The sequence below is a fragment of the Microcaecilia unicolor genome, chromosome 5 (genome assembly GCF_901765095.1).
Source record: "Microcaecilia unicolor chromosome 5, aMicUni1.1, whole genome shotgun sequence".
NCBI lineage: Eukaryota > Metazoa > Chordata > Amphibia > Gymnophiona > Siphonopidae > Microcaecilia > Microcaecilia unicolor.
The window spans coordinates 349,957,515-349,974,904 of record NC_044035.1 but is presented as its reverse complement, the minus strand read 5'-3'; the positions used below and the strand labels follow the sequence as shown (position 1 = coordinate 349,974,904).

At 45.6% G+C, this 17,390-nt stretch overlaps 2 protein-coding genes across 3 annotated transcripts in view; one reads left to right on the top strand and one right to left on the bottom strand.

The window, feature by feature from the left end:
* GINS2 (GINS complex subunit 2) overlaps window positions 1-17,390 on the bottom strand; it is a 111,793-nt gene that overhangs the window by 30,140 nt on the left and 64,263 nt on the right. The gene's annotated exons all lie outside the window — the stretch shown is intronic.
* GSE1 (Gse1 coiled-coil protein) overlaps window positions 1-17,390 on the top strand; it is a 527,218-nt gene that overhangs the window by 469,343 nt on the left and 40,485 nt on the right. The window contains exons 1-2 of one of the 2 annotated variants that reach the window (XM_030204549.1): window positions 6,064-6,251; window positions 12,901-13,100. In XM_030204549.1, coding sequence (XP_030060409.1) covers window positions 12,987-13,100 — 114 coding nt within the window. In that variant the 5' untranslated portion in view covers window positions 6,064-6,251; window positions 12,901-12,986. Of the gene's footprint in view, window positions 1-6,063; window positions 6,252-12,900; window positions 13,101-17,390 lie in introns of those variants that run through there. The other variant, XM_030204548.1, reaches the window with a different exon arrangement.

Below are 17,390 nucleotides of genomic sequence, written 5' to 3'. Positions count from 1 at the left end.
AGACTCTCAGGAGGAGAAAGCTGCCTTTCAGGAGAGGGAGTGGGATCAGAAGGAAGACCCTCAGACTCCTCGTCAGAGAAATATCTGGGGTCTTCTTCGTCCTCCCACGAGGCCTCACCCTCGGTGTCAGACACAAGTTCACGGACCTGTGTCTGCAACCTCGCCCGGCTCGACTCCGTGGAGCCACGTCCACGATGGGGGCGTCGAGAGGTAGACTCCCTCGCCCGCATCGGCGAAGCTCCCTCCGCCGACGTAGTCGGGGAGCCTTCCTGGGAGGTGGCCGCGGTCGGCACCGCACGCGGTACCGACGTCGGGGACCTCAACCTGGGCGATGGACCAGCCGGCACCACGCTCGACGGTACCGGAGGCGCAAGCACCGCCGGTACCGGAGGGGTAGGGCGCAACAGCTCTCCCAGAATCTCTGGGAGAACGGCCCGGAGGCTCTCGTTCGGAGTGGCTGCAGAAAAAGGCTGAGAGGTCGATGCAGGCGTCGACGTCAGAACCTGTTCCGGGCGAGGAGGCTGTTCCGGGCTGTCCAGAGTGGAGCGCATCGACACCTGAACAGAGGGTGAGCGGTCCTCTCGGTGCCGATGCCTGCTGGGTGCCGAATCCCTCGGCGACCCAGAGCTCTCGGTGCCGACACGGGGAGGAGACCGGTGTCGATGCTTCTTCGACTTCTTCCGAAGCATGTCACCGGAACTCCCCGGCACCGACGAGGAGGACGTGGAATCCATCCGTCGCTTCCTCGGGGCCGAGACCGAAGAGGGTCGATCCCGGGGGGGCTGTACCGCAGGAGCCCTCAGGGTAGGAGGAGACCCACCCGAAGGCTCACCGCCACCAGCAGGGGAATGGACAGCCCTCACCTGCACTCCTGACGATGCACCTCCGTCCGACGACATCAGCAGACGAAGTCTCGGTACCACCGACGTCGATGCAGTCGCCCGATGCCTCGGCGCCGATGCAGAGGTCCGATGCCTCGATGCAGTCGATGGAGCGGCAGCCAAGGAAGATGGTCCGGACGCTGACGACGTCGATGCACTCGATGCCTCCGGTGCCGATGTCGACGAAGAGCCCGAGAACAAAACGTTCCACTGGGCTAATCTCGCTACCTGAGTCCGCCTTTGTAACAGGGAACACAGACTGCAGTTCTGAGGGCGGTGCTGGGCCCCTAGACACTGAAGACACGCAGAGTGCCTATCAGTGAGCGAGATTACCCGGGCGCACTGGGTGCACTTCTTGAAGCCGCTGGAAGGCTTCGATGTCATGGGCGGAAAAATCACGCCGGCGAAATCAAAAGCCGAAATGGCGAAAATTGAAGCACCAAATTTAGAGGGAGAAAAATCTCGACCGAGGCCAAACTAGGCCTACCCCGACAACGAAAGAAAACTTACGGGGCAAAAACTTGAAAAATACGGGAAGGGCAGAAAACCCGAAAGGGTCTTCCGGAACACTTCCGGAGCGCTTCCCAAACTTTTTTTAGAAGAAAAACAATGAAAAATACGTCGAAAAGGACGCGCGAGGTCGACTCTCTGGGGCACGAACGGCGTAACACGACCGTACCGAGCGCGGACGAAAGAAGACTGGCCGGCTCGAGCCGGTTTCGGGCGGGAAGACGGCCGCGCATGCGCGGTGCGCATGGGCGCGCGAGGACTAGCAAAGGCCTTTGCTAGTAAACTTTCCGATGGAGGGGGCTGCCGAGGACGTCAACCCATCAGTGAGAACAAGCAGCCTGCTTGTCCTCGGAGAAATATATATATATATATATATAAAATGACTTAATATCAAAACATACAAATAATATGATTAATATTTTTTATAACATGTTTTTTTGTTGTTGTTGTGGACGTTTTGAAGGGAGGGTGCTTGGTTTTTAAATTAGTTTTGATATGATTCCTTGCTGTGCTTCAAAACAGGTTATCTGGTTGCCCAGAGTAAGCAAAGAATTGCAGAAGGTGCAGCAACAACTTTGTTCAAGAGCTGAGCCCTCGCATGTGGCTTAAGCCTTTCTTGGAGAGACCCTGCATGCTCTGTTAGAATACACATGGTTGCCACCTAGTGGGCACAGCTAACATTACATGCTAGGCTGAATTCAGGATAAGTAAAAATGAAGAGAACCATAAAATTAAAATGGAAGTTTGTGTTTGCGTAATTTTAGTTTGTGCTCTTTCCACAGGTGGATCTGGGTGGGCCAGGGCCCACCCCCTTAGGGGTGTTTAGCGGTAGCTGGTGGAGATCCCAATCTCTGTCAGCTGAAGACTTTCCCCTGATAGTAACAAAATTCTACTCTCCCCAATACTGGCACCTGCGCATGCTCAGTTTTCAATGCATGCCTGCTGCAGACTGCCACGGTGGAAAGAAGCATTTTCCTACCAGCTGAGATATTTTTTTGGTGGTGGGGGGAGAACATTTGGTGCCCACCCACTTCTTATCTAGGCCCACCTAAAATCTGGCTATGCCCCTGTTCCAATCTACACTATGTTGGAAAGAGATTGTACATAAGAGGTTGAAAATGTTTGTCTGGGTACAAAATAAATATTTGTCTTCAAAAATTTGACAGAACAGCACCAAATTTGGTGTCAGCAAAAATAAATAAATAAAAGACACATGAGATGTCAAATTGGGCCTGATCAGATTGGGGAATTTCAGAAAAATAAAGTCCTTATTAAAATGACACAATAAATTTCTGTGGGAGAGGCAGGTCCAGCTTATGCATCATAGAAATGCCATACACTGCAGTTAAGAGAATTTGCTGTTACTCTACCCTCCCGGTCACACACACAGAGACAACATACACATAAAGATTGGAAATAACTCCATAAGGCATGCACCACACGCCCCCCCTCCCCCCTTTCAGTGGTGCTACAATCCCATCTCTGCTGGGCTGGCTATAGTGGTTCAGATATGTATTTCATTTTCTTTGTGAATTCTACTGTGAAACCTACTGACTGAACCCTTTAGCTTTCTTAATGGTTGCTCATTTACTGCCAGCTAATACCTGTTGCTGTAGAACAGTGGCATCTGTGTTTAAAATGTAAATGTATTCTTGAAATCTGTTTACAGTGACATGTAATGATTTTATATATTATCATACACACACATAAATATACACAGAGGCTTCCATGAGTCATGCTATGCATGCTTTCCCCTCTTGTTAAAGATTAGGTTAATTAAAAAAAAAAGTGGTGAATAGGCTGAGGGGAGATATGATAGAGGTCTATAAAATAATGAGTGGAGTGGAACAAGTAGACGTGAATCGCTTATTTAGTCACTTCAAAAATACTAGGACTAGGGGGGCACGCAATGAAGCTATTAAGTAGTAAATTTAAAACAATTTCTTCGCTCAATGTGTAATTAAACTCTGGAACTCGTTGACAAAGAATGTGGTAAAAGCAGTTAGCTTAGCAGGGTTTATAAAAAGGTTTGGATAATTTTCTTAAAGAAGAGTCCATAAGCCGTTATTAAGGTGGACTTGGGGAAAATCCACTGGTTGTTCCTTGGATAAGCAGCTTAACATGTATTGTACTGTTTTGGGATCTTGCCAGGTACTTGTGACCTGGATTGGCCGGTGTTGGATACTGGGCTTGATGGACCTTCAGTCTGTCCCAGTATGACAACACTTATGTTCTTACACAATTAAGACAGAGAAATATTGGGCGTTTGTGGCATAAGTAGTGGAACAGGGTGAAGCACTGGGGCTCTGCCTGGCTGACATTTTGCTCACAGCATCAGCAACTATATAGCTTGGGAGGGAAGATGCGGCTTTTAATTTGGCCCTACCAGTTAGTGTTTGCCTCAGTTTGTGGGGTGCATTAATCTCCTGAAATTCAAGAACTTTATACTATTTCTACCAATGTTGCCTTGTTGGGGTGGTTTGTTACCCAGCTGCAGCAGTGATGCTGTTGAGTTCAAGTCGTGGTTTGTAAAGTTGCAGTTTTGGGCTTTCAACAGTGATTGCTTGGACTTTTTCTCAGATAGCATTTTATTAAGTGTACATTGAAGACTCCTTGCACGGGCACAGATGCTTATAAATAATTGCTATCCCTGTTCTGGAGACCCCTAGTGCTGTGAATAAACTGTAAAAGAAAAACCAAATTTACACAACAAATCATATAGCATACAATTAGAAAAACTAGACAATAAAACAGAAAAAGAACATAAAAAACATTAATACTTCATGAATTGTCTCCGTTGGGGAAGGGAAGGGAAATGGGGACTTGATATACCGCCTTTCTGAGGTTTTTGCAACTACATTCAAGGTGGTTTACATAGTATATACAGGTACTTATTTGTACCTGGGGCAATGGAGGGTTAAGTGACTTGCCCAGAGTCACAAGGAGCTGCAGTGGGAATTGAACCCAATTCCCTAGGATTGAAGTCTGCTGCACTAACCACTAGGCCACTCCTCCACTCCTTACTCTTTGGGATTCCGGAATCTTGCTATTCTTTGTGGTTCTACATGGAATGTTGCTACTCTTTGAGGTTGTGTATGGAATCTTGTTAATGGCACTTGATATACCACCTTTCTACATTCAACACAGTTTACATAGTATATACAGGTACTTATTTGTACCTAGAGCAATGGAGGGTTAAGTGACTTGCCCAGAGTCACAAGGAGCTGCAGTGGGAGTTGAACCCAGTTCCCCAGAATCAGAGTCTACTGCACATAAGTACATAAGTGGTTAGCCTTTCACTAACCACTAGGCTACTCCTCCACAAGCAGCATTCCATGTAGAAGCCTGCCCATGCAGATCAGCAATGCGGCAGCACAGGCTTCTGATTCTGTGAGTCTGATGCCTCTTTCTTTTGATAAGTCATGAAAAGCACAAAATGCCAAGTGCAGTGCATTCACTCTGCAGTTCCTCAGTACATCTCCACTCTCATCTCTCCCTACATTCCTCCCAGGGAACTCCTTTCACTGGGTAAATCTCTCTTATCTGCACCTTTCTCCTCCACTGCTAACTCCAGACTCTTATCTTGCTGCACCATATGCCTGGAATAGACTTCCTGAGCCCGAACCTTAAGCTCCATCTCTGGTCTTCAAATCTAAGCTAAAAGCCCACCATTTTCATGCTGCTTTTAACTGCTAACCCTTATTCACTTGTTCAGAACCCTTATTTTATCATCCTCGCCTTAATATTCCCTTATCTCTTGTTTGTCCTGTTTGTCTGTCCTAATTAGATTGTAAGCTCTGTCGAGCAGGGACTGTCTCTTCATGTTCAAGTGTACAGCGCTGCGTACGTCTAGTAGCGCTATAGAAATGATAAGTAGTAGTAGTGTTTGGGATTCTGGAATCCTGCTACTCTTTGGGATTCTGCACAGAATGTTGCTACTCTTTGTGATGCTGCATGGAATCTTGCTACTCTTTGGGATTCTGGAATCTTCCTACTCTTTGTCCTTATCCCTTATGTGTGCTGTTTGTCTGTCCTGATTAGATTGTAAGCTCTGTGGAGCAGGGACTGTCTCTTCATGTTCAAGTGTACAGTGCTGCATACGTCTAGTAGCGTTATAGAAATGATAAGTAGTAGTAGTGTTTGGGATTCTGGAATGTTGCTACTCTTTGGGGTTCTGCACGGAATGTTGCTACTCTTTGGGATTCTGGAATCTTGCTACTCTTTGGGATTCCGGAATCTTGCTACCCTTTGTCCTTATCCCTTATGTGTGCTGTTTGTCCTAATTAGATTGTAAGCTCTGTCGAGCAGGAACTGTCTCTTCATGTTCAAGTGTACAGCGCTGCATACGTCTAGTAGCGCTTTAGAAATGATAAGTAGTAGTAGTAAAAGAATGCATTGTTCACCAGGCCAGCCGGTGAATGTGGAAGCAGTAATACCCTTTTTCATTTGGTATTATGCATTACAATCTTTGCTGCCATATTTTGAACTTTCTGCTGTTTCTTGATAAGGCTCCTGGAAGACCCTGATAAGTACTCAAAGATGACTCGGCACCACTGCCTGCATTGTGGTCTGAAAATCTTGCAGTCCCAAGCAAAGATAAAACTGTCGAACTGGATGCCTCCCCTTTAGACCACAGCTAGCTGGCCTTCCGTTAGTGCTGAGTTAGGACAAACTCCCAGGCTTGTAGCTTTGTTTACAATGCGAACAGTGACCCCCCCTGGACCAGGTTTTCAAAGTCCTTCGGAGATGGAGAAGAACCAGCCCACAGAATCTCTGCTTTTTTTGTCTGTTATTGTCCAAAAGCATGCAGTCTATTTTCAAGCAATCATAACAGGCTCTCCAAAAGCTTTCACACAAGGAGTAAGTATTTGAATGTCAGGAAGTATTTTTTCATGGAGAGAGTGGTGGATACTTGGAATTGCCCTCCCGTGGGAGGTGCTGGAGATGAAAACTGTTAACGGAATTCAAAAATGCGTGGGATAAACATAAAGGAATCCTGTTCAGGAAGAATGGATCCTCAGAAGCTTAGCGGAGATTGGGAGGCAGCACTGGTGGTTGGGAGGTGGGGTAATGCTGGGCAGACTTCTACAGTCTATGTCCCGAAAATGGCAAGGATAAATCAAGGTCAGGTATACATATAAAAGTATAAAGTAGCACATACGAGTTTCTTGTTGGGCAGACTGGATGGATTGTACAGGTCCTTTATCTGCCGTCATCTACTATGTTACTATCTGCATAAATGTATGGTACTAATCCACATTTTCTAATACTAGCCAACAATTGAATGTACATGCTGAAAAAATTTGGAGATAAGGAGCTGGTCTATACATGAGCTATTTATGGTTTATTTCTTGGCTCATGCAAAGTAAAATGGTTGAATGATGATCTGAAATGCATCCTCTTAATGAACGTATAACTTTCAAAATATGTGTTCTAGTGCATAAAATAATTCACAGTGATGCCCCGACTTACATGTTAGACCTCATTGACCTACCACCCAGGAATGCTATAAGATCAGCACGCACATTCCTAAATCTTCATTTCCCCAGCTGTAAAGGTCTAAAATATAAAATAATGCATGCGTCCAGCTTTTCATACTTGAGTTCGCAAATGTGGAATGCTTTACCTCTTGACCTGAAAATTATTCAGAACCTAATTAACTTCCGTAAAGCTCTGAAGACGCATCTCTTTAACATGACATACCATAATGATTCATAATGGGACTGTAATTCTCCACCATATACTTAACAATTAGATTATTTTCTCCCTATATAGTATTGCCTAATTTATTATGTATTCCATGTTCAATATGTAATACCAGTTGCATGTTCTTCTCTTTTGTACCTAATTGTTCATTATATCATCCATGTTTCTATATATATTACCAATTGTATCTGCACTCTGAAATGGCATATGTTATGACGGAAATTGTAAGCCACACTGAGCCTGCAAATAGGTGGGAAAATGTGGGATACAAATGCAACAAATAAATAAATAAATCCTAGTAATCTGTCTGGCAACTGCTCTGGCTGTAGGTCCTTTGTTGTGGGTGGAGTAGCCCAGGCTGCTGTAACCTTATGTGCACAGTAGGGGTCACTGTTAGTTTACGGAACCCACTTGTATCCTGGACTCACACAGGCCTCAGATGTTTGTCTGGAAAGCTCAGAGCTCATTCAGCTGATCCATACCAGGAGAATTCATTGTGGCAGTGGCTTGGGCCCCCCCCCCCCCCCACACACACACACACACACCCACCCACCCTTCGCTATTCTCACGGCATCATTTCATAGTAGCAGAGTAGATGACGGCAGAAAAAGACCTGCACGGTCCATCCAGTCTGCCCATCAAGATAAACTCATATGTGCTACTTTTTGTGTATACCTGACCTTGATTTGTATCTGCCATTTTCAGGGCACAGACCGTAGAGTTCTCGATCAGCCATTGTAAACTGTGGTGGTTGGATTGGGTGGGGGGGGGGGGGGGGGGGACATAATGCAAGACAGAGCTTTGAGGATTACCTTCTCTCTTTTTCTGGTCAGGCTATGTTTTATGCCAATACTAGCCGTTAAGCCCGCAAAAACGGGCGAGATTTCTAGCAACCCTCCTCGCCGCCGCTCCCTCCCCCCTCCATGTGAAAGCGCTGCAGGCAGCAGCAGATCGCTCTGCTGCTGCCTGCAGCGCTTCCACACGGAGGTGAGAGGCGCTGTCAGGTCAGTGCAGGGGGCCCGATACGGAGGAGGGGGAGGGTGGAGGTTGGTGCGCGCGAAGTTTCTTTCCAGACGGCAGTGTCCGACAGTGACTCCGACTCAGTTTCCCTCTCTGTTCCGCCCTTTGACGTCATGACGTCTTGATGCGAGGGCGGGACAGAGAGGGAAGTCTCTACTGCGCATTTGCAGGTGAGTCGGTCACTTGCCGTTTATATGTTTGATGAATGTATTTCATGTTCCTTTAAAACTGTGTATTTTCTAGTGCTCTTTCTTTATGGGTCACTGACCTCCTGTGGAAAAGTGATGCCACAAATGTTACCCCACCAGGTGGCAGCGTAGGTAGAAGGATTGAGGTAAATTTGATGTTTTTAAGCAGCTTGCTTTTTTTTTTTTTACATTTGTAATTTAATGTCCCAGTTTTATTTTTGCTCTGTTTGAGAAAATGAACACAGCACTGCCCTTGCGGGGAGCCTTGTTTGTTAGAAGTTCAGGTACGCATGGTGAATGGAAATGCTTAGCCCTGCCAATCCTGTCTTCCTGCCGGGAAAATGTCCGATCACGGGGAGGCGTTCCTGACAAGCAGCGTGCAGAGCCAAAAAAGGAAAGCTGTTCTGGCCAGTACAGGGCATGATTGTGTTTAGAGCTGGGGAGGAGGGGGGGGGGTTAAGTACTTCACAAGGTGCTTTTTGTTTTTCTCCTTCGCCTCCTTCCCTTCCCTTGATCAGCTACTCGCGTGAGCAGGACCAAGGACGTTATTTTTAGAAATGCTTCTATGCTGGATAGTGGTCAAAGCTGTTACACCTGCTCTTGCCTTCTGCCTTCATTAAACTGGATTTGACAGAGAGATGCTGGAAACTGGAGAATGTTTTGTGGCTGGGCTGTAGTGCCGAGGGGCTTGTGTGTGTGGTAGACTCCATCACAGTAATGCCTAACTGTGGCATGATGGACTGCTCACCCCACCCCTCGTGCATATACAAAATCGTATGGATGGATGGGCCACAGCTGTTGAACAATTATTAAATAATGGGAAATCTCAGCTGTGCTCATGACCAAGGAGACATTTTCATTCACTATTCGTGTTCATCCCATTTGCCCATGCCCCAGCTGTGCCATACTGGAACTGTGCAGTCCTTCATCTAGCTGCACATGTTAAACAATTTCATACATGTACAAATTTGAATGCACACAAAATAATTGAACTAAATGAAAGAACATCTCTTTCACACCTTCAGCTTGCACTTAGGCTGGGTTCATTTGTCTACCTGGCTTGCACATACGGACATTTGTGTCTCATGCATGCATGCATGCATAGGTTTTCCTATCGCACAAATGCATTACACAGTCCCCAGACTGAAGATATGGGGTGGCAGGGGAGCAGCAGGGATGTATCTAGCCCCATAGATAAAGCCACACATTCCCCCTACCTCTGTGACAAACATATATGTCTTGTTCACTGTCCCTTTCTTCCATGTGGAGGAGGAGTGGCCTAGTGGTTAGAGCATCAGTCTTGATATCCAGAGGCGGCCAGTTCAAATCCCGCTTGTGATCTTGGGCAAGTCACTTAACCCTCCATTGCCTCAGGGACAGGGAAATACTCCATGTACCTGAATGTAACTCACCACGAAGCTACTACTGAAAAAGATTTGAGCAAGATCCAAAGAAATAAATGTAGACTGAGCCCTGTGGTTGTCAGGAGCGTGGCTTTGGTGCTCTAGGTTCTGCCAGGAACTCAGTTTTTCCCTCGGGTCTCAACTGTTCGTTACTTTCTCTTGTCAGCTCTGACTGTTAATCTGCTAGCAGCCCAGGGGAAGCAGGAGGTCAGACAACACAGGCGACATCTCTCTGAGCCTGTTGTCATCTCAGATCCAAATTAGCTTCATCCACAAACTTCAATGAATAAGAGACGTTAATTAGAGCCATCTTGGTCCATCCTGCTCAAAGCTGCACAGCCAGAACGAAAGTTGTGCAGTTAGATTTTACGGGAGCAGAGGCAGTCCTAAATAATCCTTACTGATCTGAAGCCTTCGCTGTCTCGTCCCTTCTGTGTTTTTTTTTTCACGGAGAGAGAAGTGGATGCTTGGAATGCCCTCCCGCGGGAGGTGGTGGAAATGAAAAGGGTAACAGAATTCAAGCACGAGTGGGATAAACATAAAGGAATCCTGTTCAGAAGGAATGGATCCTAAGGAGCTTAGCCGAGATTGGGTGGCAGAGCTGGTGGCGGGAGGCGGGGATAGTGCTGGGCAGACTTATATGGTCTGTGCCAGAGCCGGTGGTGGGAGGCAGGACTGGTGGTTGGGAGGTGGGGATGGTGCTGGGCAGACTTATACGGTCTGTGCCAGAACCGGTGGTGGGAGGCGGGGCTGGTGGTTGGGAGGTGGGGATAGTGCTGGGCAGACTTATACGGTCCTCTGCCAGAGCCGGTGGTGGGAGGTGGGGCTGGTGGTTGGGAGGTGGGGATAGTGCTGGGCAGACTTATACGGTCTGTGCCAGAGCTGGTGGTGGGAGGCAGGGATAGTGCTGGGCAGACTTATACGGTCTGTGCCAGAGCTGGTGGTGGGAGGCAGGGATAGTGCTGGGCAGACTTATACGGTGTGTGCCAGAGCCGGTGGTGGGAGGCGGGGCTGGTGGTTGGGAGGCGGGGATAGTGCTGGGCAGACTTATACGGTCTGTGCCCTGAAGAGGACAGGTACAAATCAAAGTAAGGTATACACAAAAAGTAGCACATATGAGTTTATCTTGTTGGGCAGACTGGATGGACCGTGCAGGTCTTTTTCTGCCGTCATCTACTATGTTACTATGTTTAGCACTGAACAAGTCTGCAGTCCAGGGATATGGAGAGGGTGCACAGTTACAACCCTCAGGGGGATGTAATCAGGGGAAAGTGGGATTCCAAGCCCAGAGTAGACTAGTTTTCAAAAATGTTTCAATCATCATTTTATTTTTACACATTAAGGGAAAGGGAAATGATATACTGCCTTTCTGAGGTTTTTGCAACTACATTCAAAGCGGTTTACATATAGACGCTAAACAGCTGAAATAATAATATCTTTATTAATAATAATTTGGAGGTAAATACGCCGCTAAGTTTGGATATCTTAAGTTGTGCTGTAAAATTTTCTCTGTTCATTTCGCCCCCTACCATTAAATTGTGATCTGAGGAGGCGCAAAATTATTGCTTGGACTTAGATAAGAGATGGCTTATTTTTTTTATGATTAGATAAGGATGCTTCTATTATTGATATAATTTACCTAGAAGAAAATGTCTTATATATTGTTACATATTTCTTCTTAATTATGTTATCTCTTCTCTTAGTATTGCATGACAAGTGTATTCTTGTTAATAATATGAATAAATAAATAAAAATAAATTTTAATTGTGATCACAAAGAAATTTTCTTCCCCCCCCCCCCCCCCCCACTGCAGCACCTTGTGACTGGGCAAGTCACTTAACCCACCACTGCCCAGTGTCACAAGGAGCTGCAGTAGGGGGGGACTCGACCTCTCGCCCTTAATTAAGCAATTAATCGCAGGTACAAATTTTAATCAAAATGCAGTCCTAAATAAAAGAATAAAAGTAATAAAAAGATAAGAAATACAAAATACTATCTTTAGCTTTAGAACTAGATAAGGCTTTAATTATGCATAATTATTTTAGAAAAAAAATGTTCTTAATTGTGGAGGAAAAATACAAATATTTCCTGATGTTTCTAAAGCTACTCAGATAAGATATAAACAATTTTTTCAGTTAGAAGCTGGGGCTGTAGTTTTGGGGGCAACTATTTTTTTATTTTTTTGTAAGTTTACCTCCAGCTGTTTGATTACTTTATCTGGAATTAATTACGTCGTCTTTGAACCAGATCAGTTGGAAAGACTTGTTTGATAGGGTAGTTAATGCCTTAAATCATTTTCTCCAGGTAGGTAGTAACTAATAGTCTTTGATTTCTGATATAATTGCTTCTCTTTTTCTCCCGTGATGTGGACTGTAGGCTTTGGATGTAATTTAAAAAAAGACAAAATTCAAATTGACACATTACCAATTAAGGGCCCTGTTTACAAAGGCGCACTGGAGTTTTTAGTGCATGCTCTAACCGTGTAGATGCGCATAAGAGGAGGAGGCGTGGCCTAATGGTTAGTTAGCGGGCCTTGATCCTGGCAACCTGGGTTCAATTCCCACTGCAGCGCTTTGTGACCTTGGGCAAGTCACTCAGGGTGTCTTTTACCAAACTGCGCTAGTGATTCCCTGCATTGCTGAGCGGGAATCACTAGCGCAGTTTGGTAAAAGAGGCCCTTAACCCTCCATTGCCCCAGGTACAAAAACTTAGATTATGAGCCCTCTAGGGACAGTGCAAGTACCTGCAGATAACGTGTACAGCACTGCAAATGTCTAGTAGCGCTATGGAAATGATTAGTAATAGTAGACGGTTAATGCACGCTATAAGTGTTAGCACGCCTTTGTAAACAGGGCCCTTAAAGAAAACAGCATGCAGACGAACAGCCTTCTTAAAAAGTAGTCTGGCCCCTTTCCCATGAATGCTTTTCCCTATTTTTAAATATAATGTGTGGCCAGTATTCAGTGAAAGCTGTGAATTTTCAACTAAACTTCATTAAGCATCCAAGTTTTGATCTAAAACTTTCCTAAATTTAGGCCTGCTCTTTTTCTGTCTACATTTAAGGTCCTGAGATCATTCCTGGTGCTTAAAATCGTGGTGGGGGTGGATGTAATTCTGTAATAGTTGTTTATAACAAATTGCCTTTGTCATTTTTGTAAAAGAGTTTCTCATGGGTTTTTTTTTTCTTCATAGGGTCATCGATAAGCAGCGAGTCTTCCCCTGTGTCGTCACCAGCCACCAACCACAGCTCCCCTGCCAGCACGCCGAAGCGAGGTGCCATGGGTCCCATCATTGTGCCCCCAGCAGGGCACAGTGTGCCCAGCACTCCCCCTGTGGTAACAATCGCGCCAACAAAGACGGTCAATGGGGTCTGGAGAAGTGAGAGCAGACAGGTAAGCATGTGTGCACTGGATGCAACACTGCACAGCTTCCTCGTGTTAATAGTTGTGGGGAGGCATGAGAAGTGTATCTGGGCATCCTTTTACATTAGTGTTTGTAAGTAGGTTCTATTTCTTTCTCTGTTGCTGTTGTGAGTCCAGAGGAGCTGAGGTGCTGCCTGACCCACTGATATTTTTACTGACTGGATGGTTCTATTAGCAGGCGGGACAGTGAAACAGAAAAAAATAAAATAAAGGTAGATAAAAAGACCAAATGGCCTATCCAGTCTGTCCACCCATGCCATCTAACGTAAGTATATAAGTATTGCCATACTGGGACAGACGGAAGGTTCATCAAGTCCAGCATCCTGTTTCCAACAGTGGCCAATCCAGGTCACAAGTACCTGGCAAGATCCAAAAAAGTACAATACATTTTATCCCAGAAATAAACTGAATTTGCCCCAAGTCCATTTTAATAATTGGCTATGGACTTTTCCTTTAGGAAACCATCCAAACCTTTTTTTTTTTTAACCCCGCTAAGCTAACTGCTTTTACTACATTCTCTGGCAACGAATTCCAGAGTTTAATTATACGTTGAGTGAAGAAAAAGTTTCTCTGATTCATTTTAAATTTACTACTTTGTAGCTTCATCGCGTGCCCCCTAGTCCTGATATCTTTGGAAAGAGTAAACAAGCGATTCACATCTATCCTTTCCACTCCACTCATTATTTTATAGACCTCTATTATATCTCCCCTCAGCAGTTTTGAAGAGCCCTAGCCACTTTAGCTGTTTCTCATAGGGAAGTCATCCCATCCCCTTTATCATTTTTGTCACCTTTCTCTGTACCTTTTCTAATTCCACTATTTTTTTTTAAAGATGCAGTGACCAGAATTGAACACAATATTTGACGTGCGGTTGCACCATGGAGTGATACAAAGGCATTATAACATCCTCATTTTTGTTTTCCATTCCTTTCCTAATAATACCTAGCATTCTATTTGCTTTCTTAGCCGCCAGCACATCCCTTCCTGTCCCCTAGAGATCCTGTGTACCAGTCCCATGGCCTTAATTCAGATACAGTCTTTCTCGCCATTGTTTCCAAGAGGCCGTTCCATGTATTCCTCATGGTTTCCATGAAGAAGTGTTTTCTCAGGTTACTTCGTCCTGTGCTCCCTCGTTCCAGAGCTTCCTTGCAGTTGAAAGAGACTTGTCTCCTTTGCATTTATGCCACTTAGGTATTTAAATGTCTCTATCATATCTCCCTTCTCCCGTCTTTCTTTCAAAGTATACATAAATACATAAGTAATGCCACACTGGGAAAACACCAAGGGTCCATCGAGCCCAGCATCCTGTCCACGACAGCGGCCAATCCAGGCCAAGGGCACCTGGCAAGCTTCCCAAACGTACAAACATTCTATACATGTTATTCCTGGAATTGTGGATTTTTCCCAAGTCCATTTAGTAGTGGTTTATGGCCTTTAGGAAACCGTCTAACCCCTTTTTAAACTCTGCTAAGCTAACCGCCTTCACCACGTTCTTCGGCAACGAATTCCAGAGTTTAATTATGCGTTGGGTGACGAAATATTTTCTCCGATTTGTTTTAAATTTACTACCCTGTAGTTTCATCGCAAGTATGTCTCCATATGCTTTGTGATGAAGATCACTGACCATTTCAGTAGCTGCCCTCTGGACCGACTCCCCCAGGATTGTACACATTAATGTAAATAAGGTCTCACCAGAGACTTACACTGAGGCATTAGCTATCACCTCCTTATTCCCGCTGGCCATACCTCTCCCTGCACCCCAACATCCTTCTAGCTTTCGCTGTCACAGGAAGTACAGGAAGCTGTAGAGAAAGTCAGGATTGCAGGGTACTTACAGCTGGGGTTTGGTGCTTGTACATGTAGGATAGCCCAAGGCTCAGTGCTGGTTACAGATTTTACATTTAGCTCACATCTTTCCACTGGTAGCTCAGTATATGTCCTCATTTCCCTGCCTCAAAGAGCTTGTGTAGGAGGTCGAAATTCAGGTTGATTTCACTAGGTAGGAAGGCTCTCTGTAGACAAGCAGGAACATGCAGGCAAATTGTGGTGACGTTATTCATAATGGATCCACTGTGCAGGAGCTGTCTTCCAGTTCAAGAGAAGCCTTATTGCTTCTGAGCATGCACCCCTCCTCCCCTGTACTGTTAAAGGTCCCTTCCCCCCTCAAATCTAGTTTATCTGTTCTCCACAACCATTGCAGCTAGTCTAACATAGGCAGCCGAGACCCCTCGGGCCTAAAGATTCTTTCATATAACAATAATAGGCAGCCGAGACCCCTCGGGCCTAAAGATTCTTTCATATAACAATAATCATACAATAATGACACAACACAAGGTCTTATTTTCAACATGGCAAACTCGGCCGCAGCTTTTATTTATATACAAAAACATCTTAACCCTATACAGTGGTGGAAATAAGTATTTGATCCCTTGCTGATTTTGTAAGTTTGCCCACTGACAAAGACATGAGCAGCCCATAATTGAAGGGTAGGTTATTGGTAACAGTGAGAGATAGCACATCACAAATTAAATCCGGAAAATCACATTGTGGAAAGTATATGAATTTATTTGCATTCTGCAGAGGGAAATAAGTATTTGATCCCCCACCAACCAGTAAGAGATCTGGCCCCTACAGACCAGGTAGATGCTCCAAATCAACTCGTTACCTGCATGACAGACAGCTGTCGGCAATGGTCACCTGTATGAAAGACACCTGTCCACAGACTCAGTGAATCAGTCAGACTCTAACCTCTACAAAATGGCCAAGAGCAAGGAGCTGTCTAAGGATGTCAGGGACAAGATCATACACCTGCACAAGGCTGGAATGGGCTACAAAACCATCAGTAAGACGCTGGGCGAGAAGGAGACAACTGTTGGTGCCATAGTAAGAAAATGGAAGAAGTACAAAATGACTGTCAATCGACAAAGATCTGGGGCTCCACACAAAATCTCACCTCGTGGGGTATCCTTGATCATGAGGAAGGTTAGAAATCAGCCTACAACTACAAGGGGGGAACTTGTCAATGATCTCAAGGCAGCTGGGACCACTGTCACCACGAAAACCATTGGTAACACATTACGACATAACGGATTGCAATCCTGCAGTGCCCGCAAGGTCCCCCTGCTCCGGAAGGCACATGTGACGGCCCGTCTGAAGTTTGCCAGTGAACACCTGGATGATGCCGAGAGTGATTGGGAGAAGGTGCTGTGGTCAGATGAGACAAAAATTGAGCTCTTTGGCATGAACTCAACTCGCCGTGTTTGGAGGAAGAGAAATGCTGCCTATGACCCAAAGAACACCGTCCCCACTGTCAAGCATGGAGGTGGAAATGTTATGTTTTGGGGGTGTTTCTCTGCTAAGGGCACAGGACTACTTCACCGCATCAATGGGAGAATGGATGGGGCCATGTACCGTACAATTCTGAGTGACAACCTCCTTCCCTCCGCCAGGGCCTTAAAAATAGGTCGTGGCTGGGTCTTCCAGCACGACAATGACCCAAAACATACAGCCAAGGCAACAAAGGAGTGGCTCAGGAAGAAGCACATTAGGGTCATGGAGTGGCCTAGCCAGTCACCAGACCTTAATCCCATTGAAAACTTATGGAGGGAGCTGAAGCTGCGAGTTGCCAAGCGACAGCCCAGAACTCTTAATGATTTAGAGATGATCTGCAAAGAGGAGTGGACCAAAATTCCTCCTGACATGTGTGCAAACCTCATCATCAACTACAGAAGACGTCTGACCGCTGTGCTTGCCAACAAGGGTTTTGCCACCAAGTATTAGGTCTTGTTTGCCAGAGGGATTAAATACTTATTTCCCTCTGCAGAATGCAAATAAATTCATATACTTTCCACAATGTGATTTTCCGGATTTAATTTGTGATGTGCTATCTCTCACTGTTACCAATAACCTACCCTTCAATTATGGGCTGCTCATGTCTTTGTCAGTGGGCAAACTTACAAAATCAGCAAGGGATCAAATACTTATTTCCACCACTGTATATCAAGCCGATCCATCCACACTGTAAGTGCAGTCTACCCCAGCTGCCTAGCTTACACCATCAGGCTTGAGTACCCCACCACAGCTGTGACAATAATATACAGGTACAATCCACATAAAAACCGGGGAGGGGGGGGGGGGGGCTGGGTGCAGACTGGTGCCCAGACACCTGAAGAGGTCATCTGGGAAGAGCCCATGGGTTTTTAAACCCTTTCTAGCTCTCCTCCCTTACCAGCAGGGTGCCTTTGGGCGGGCGGGAACACG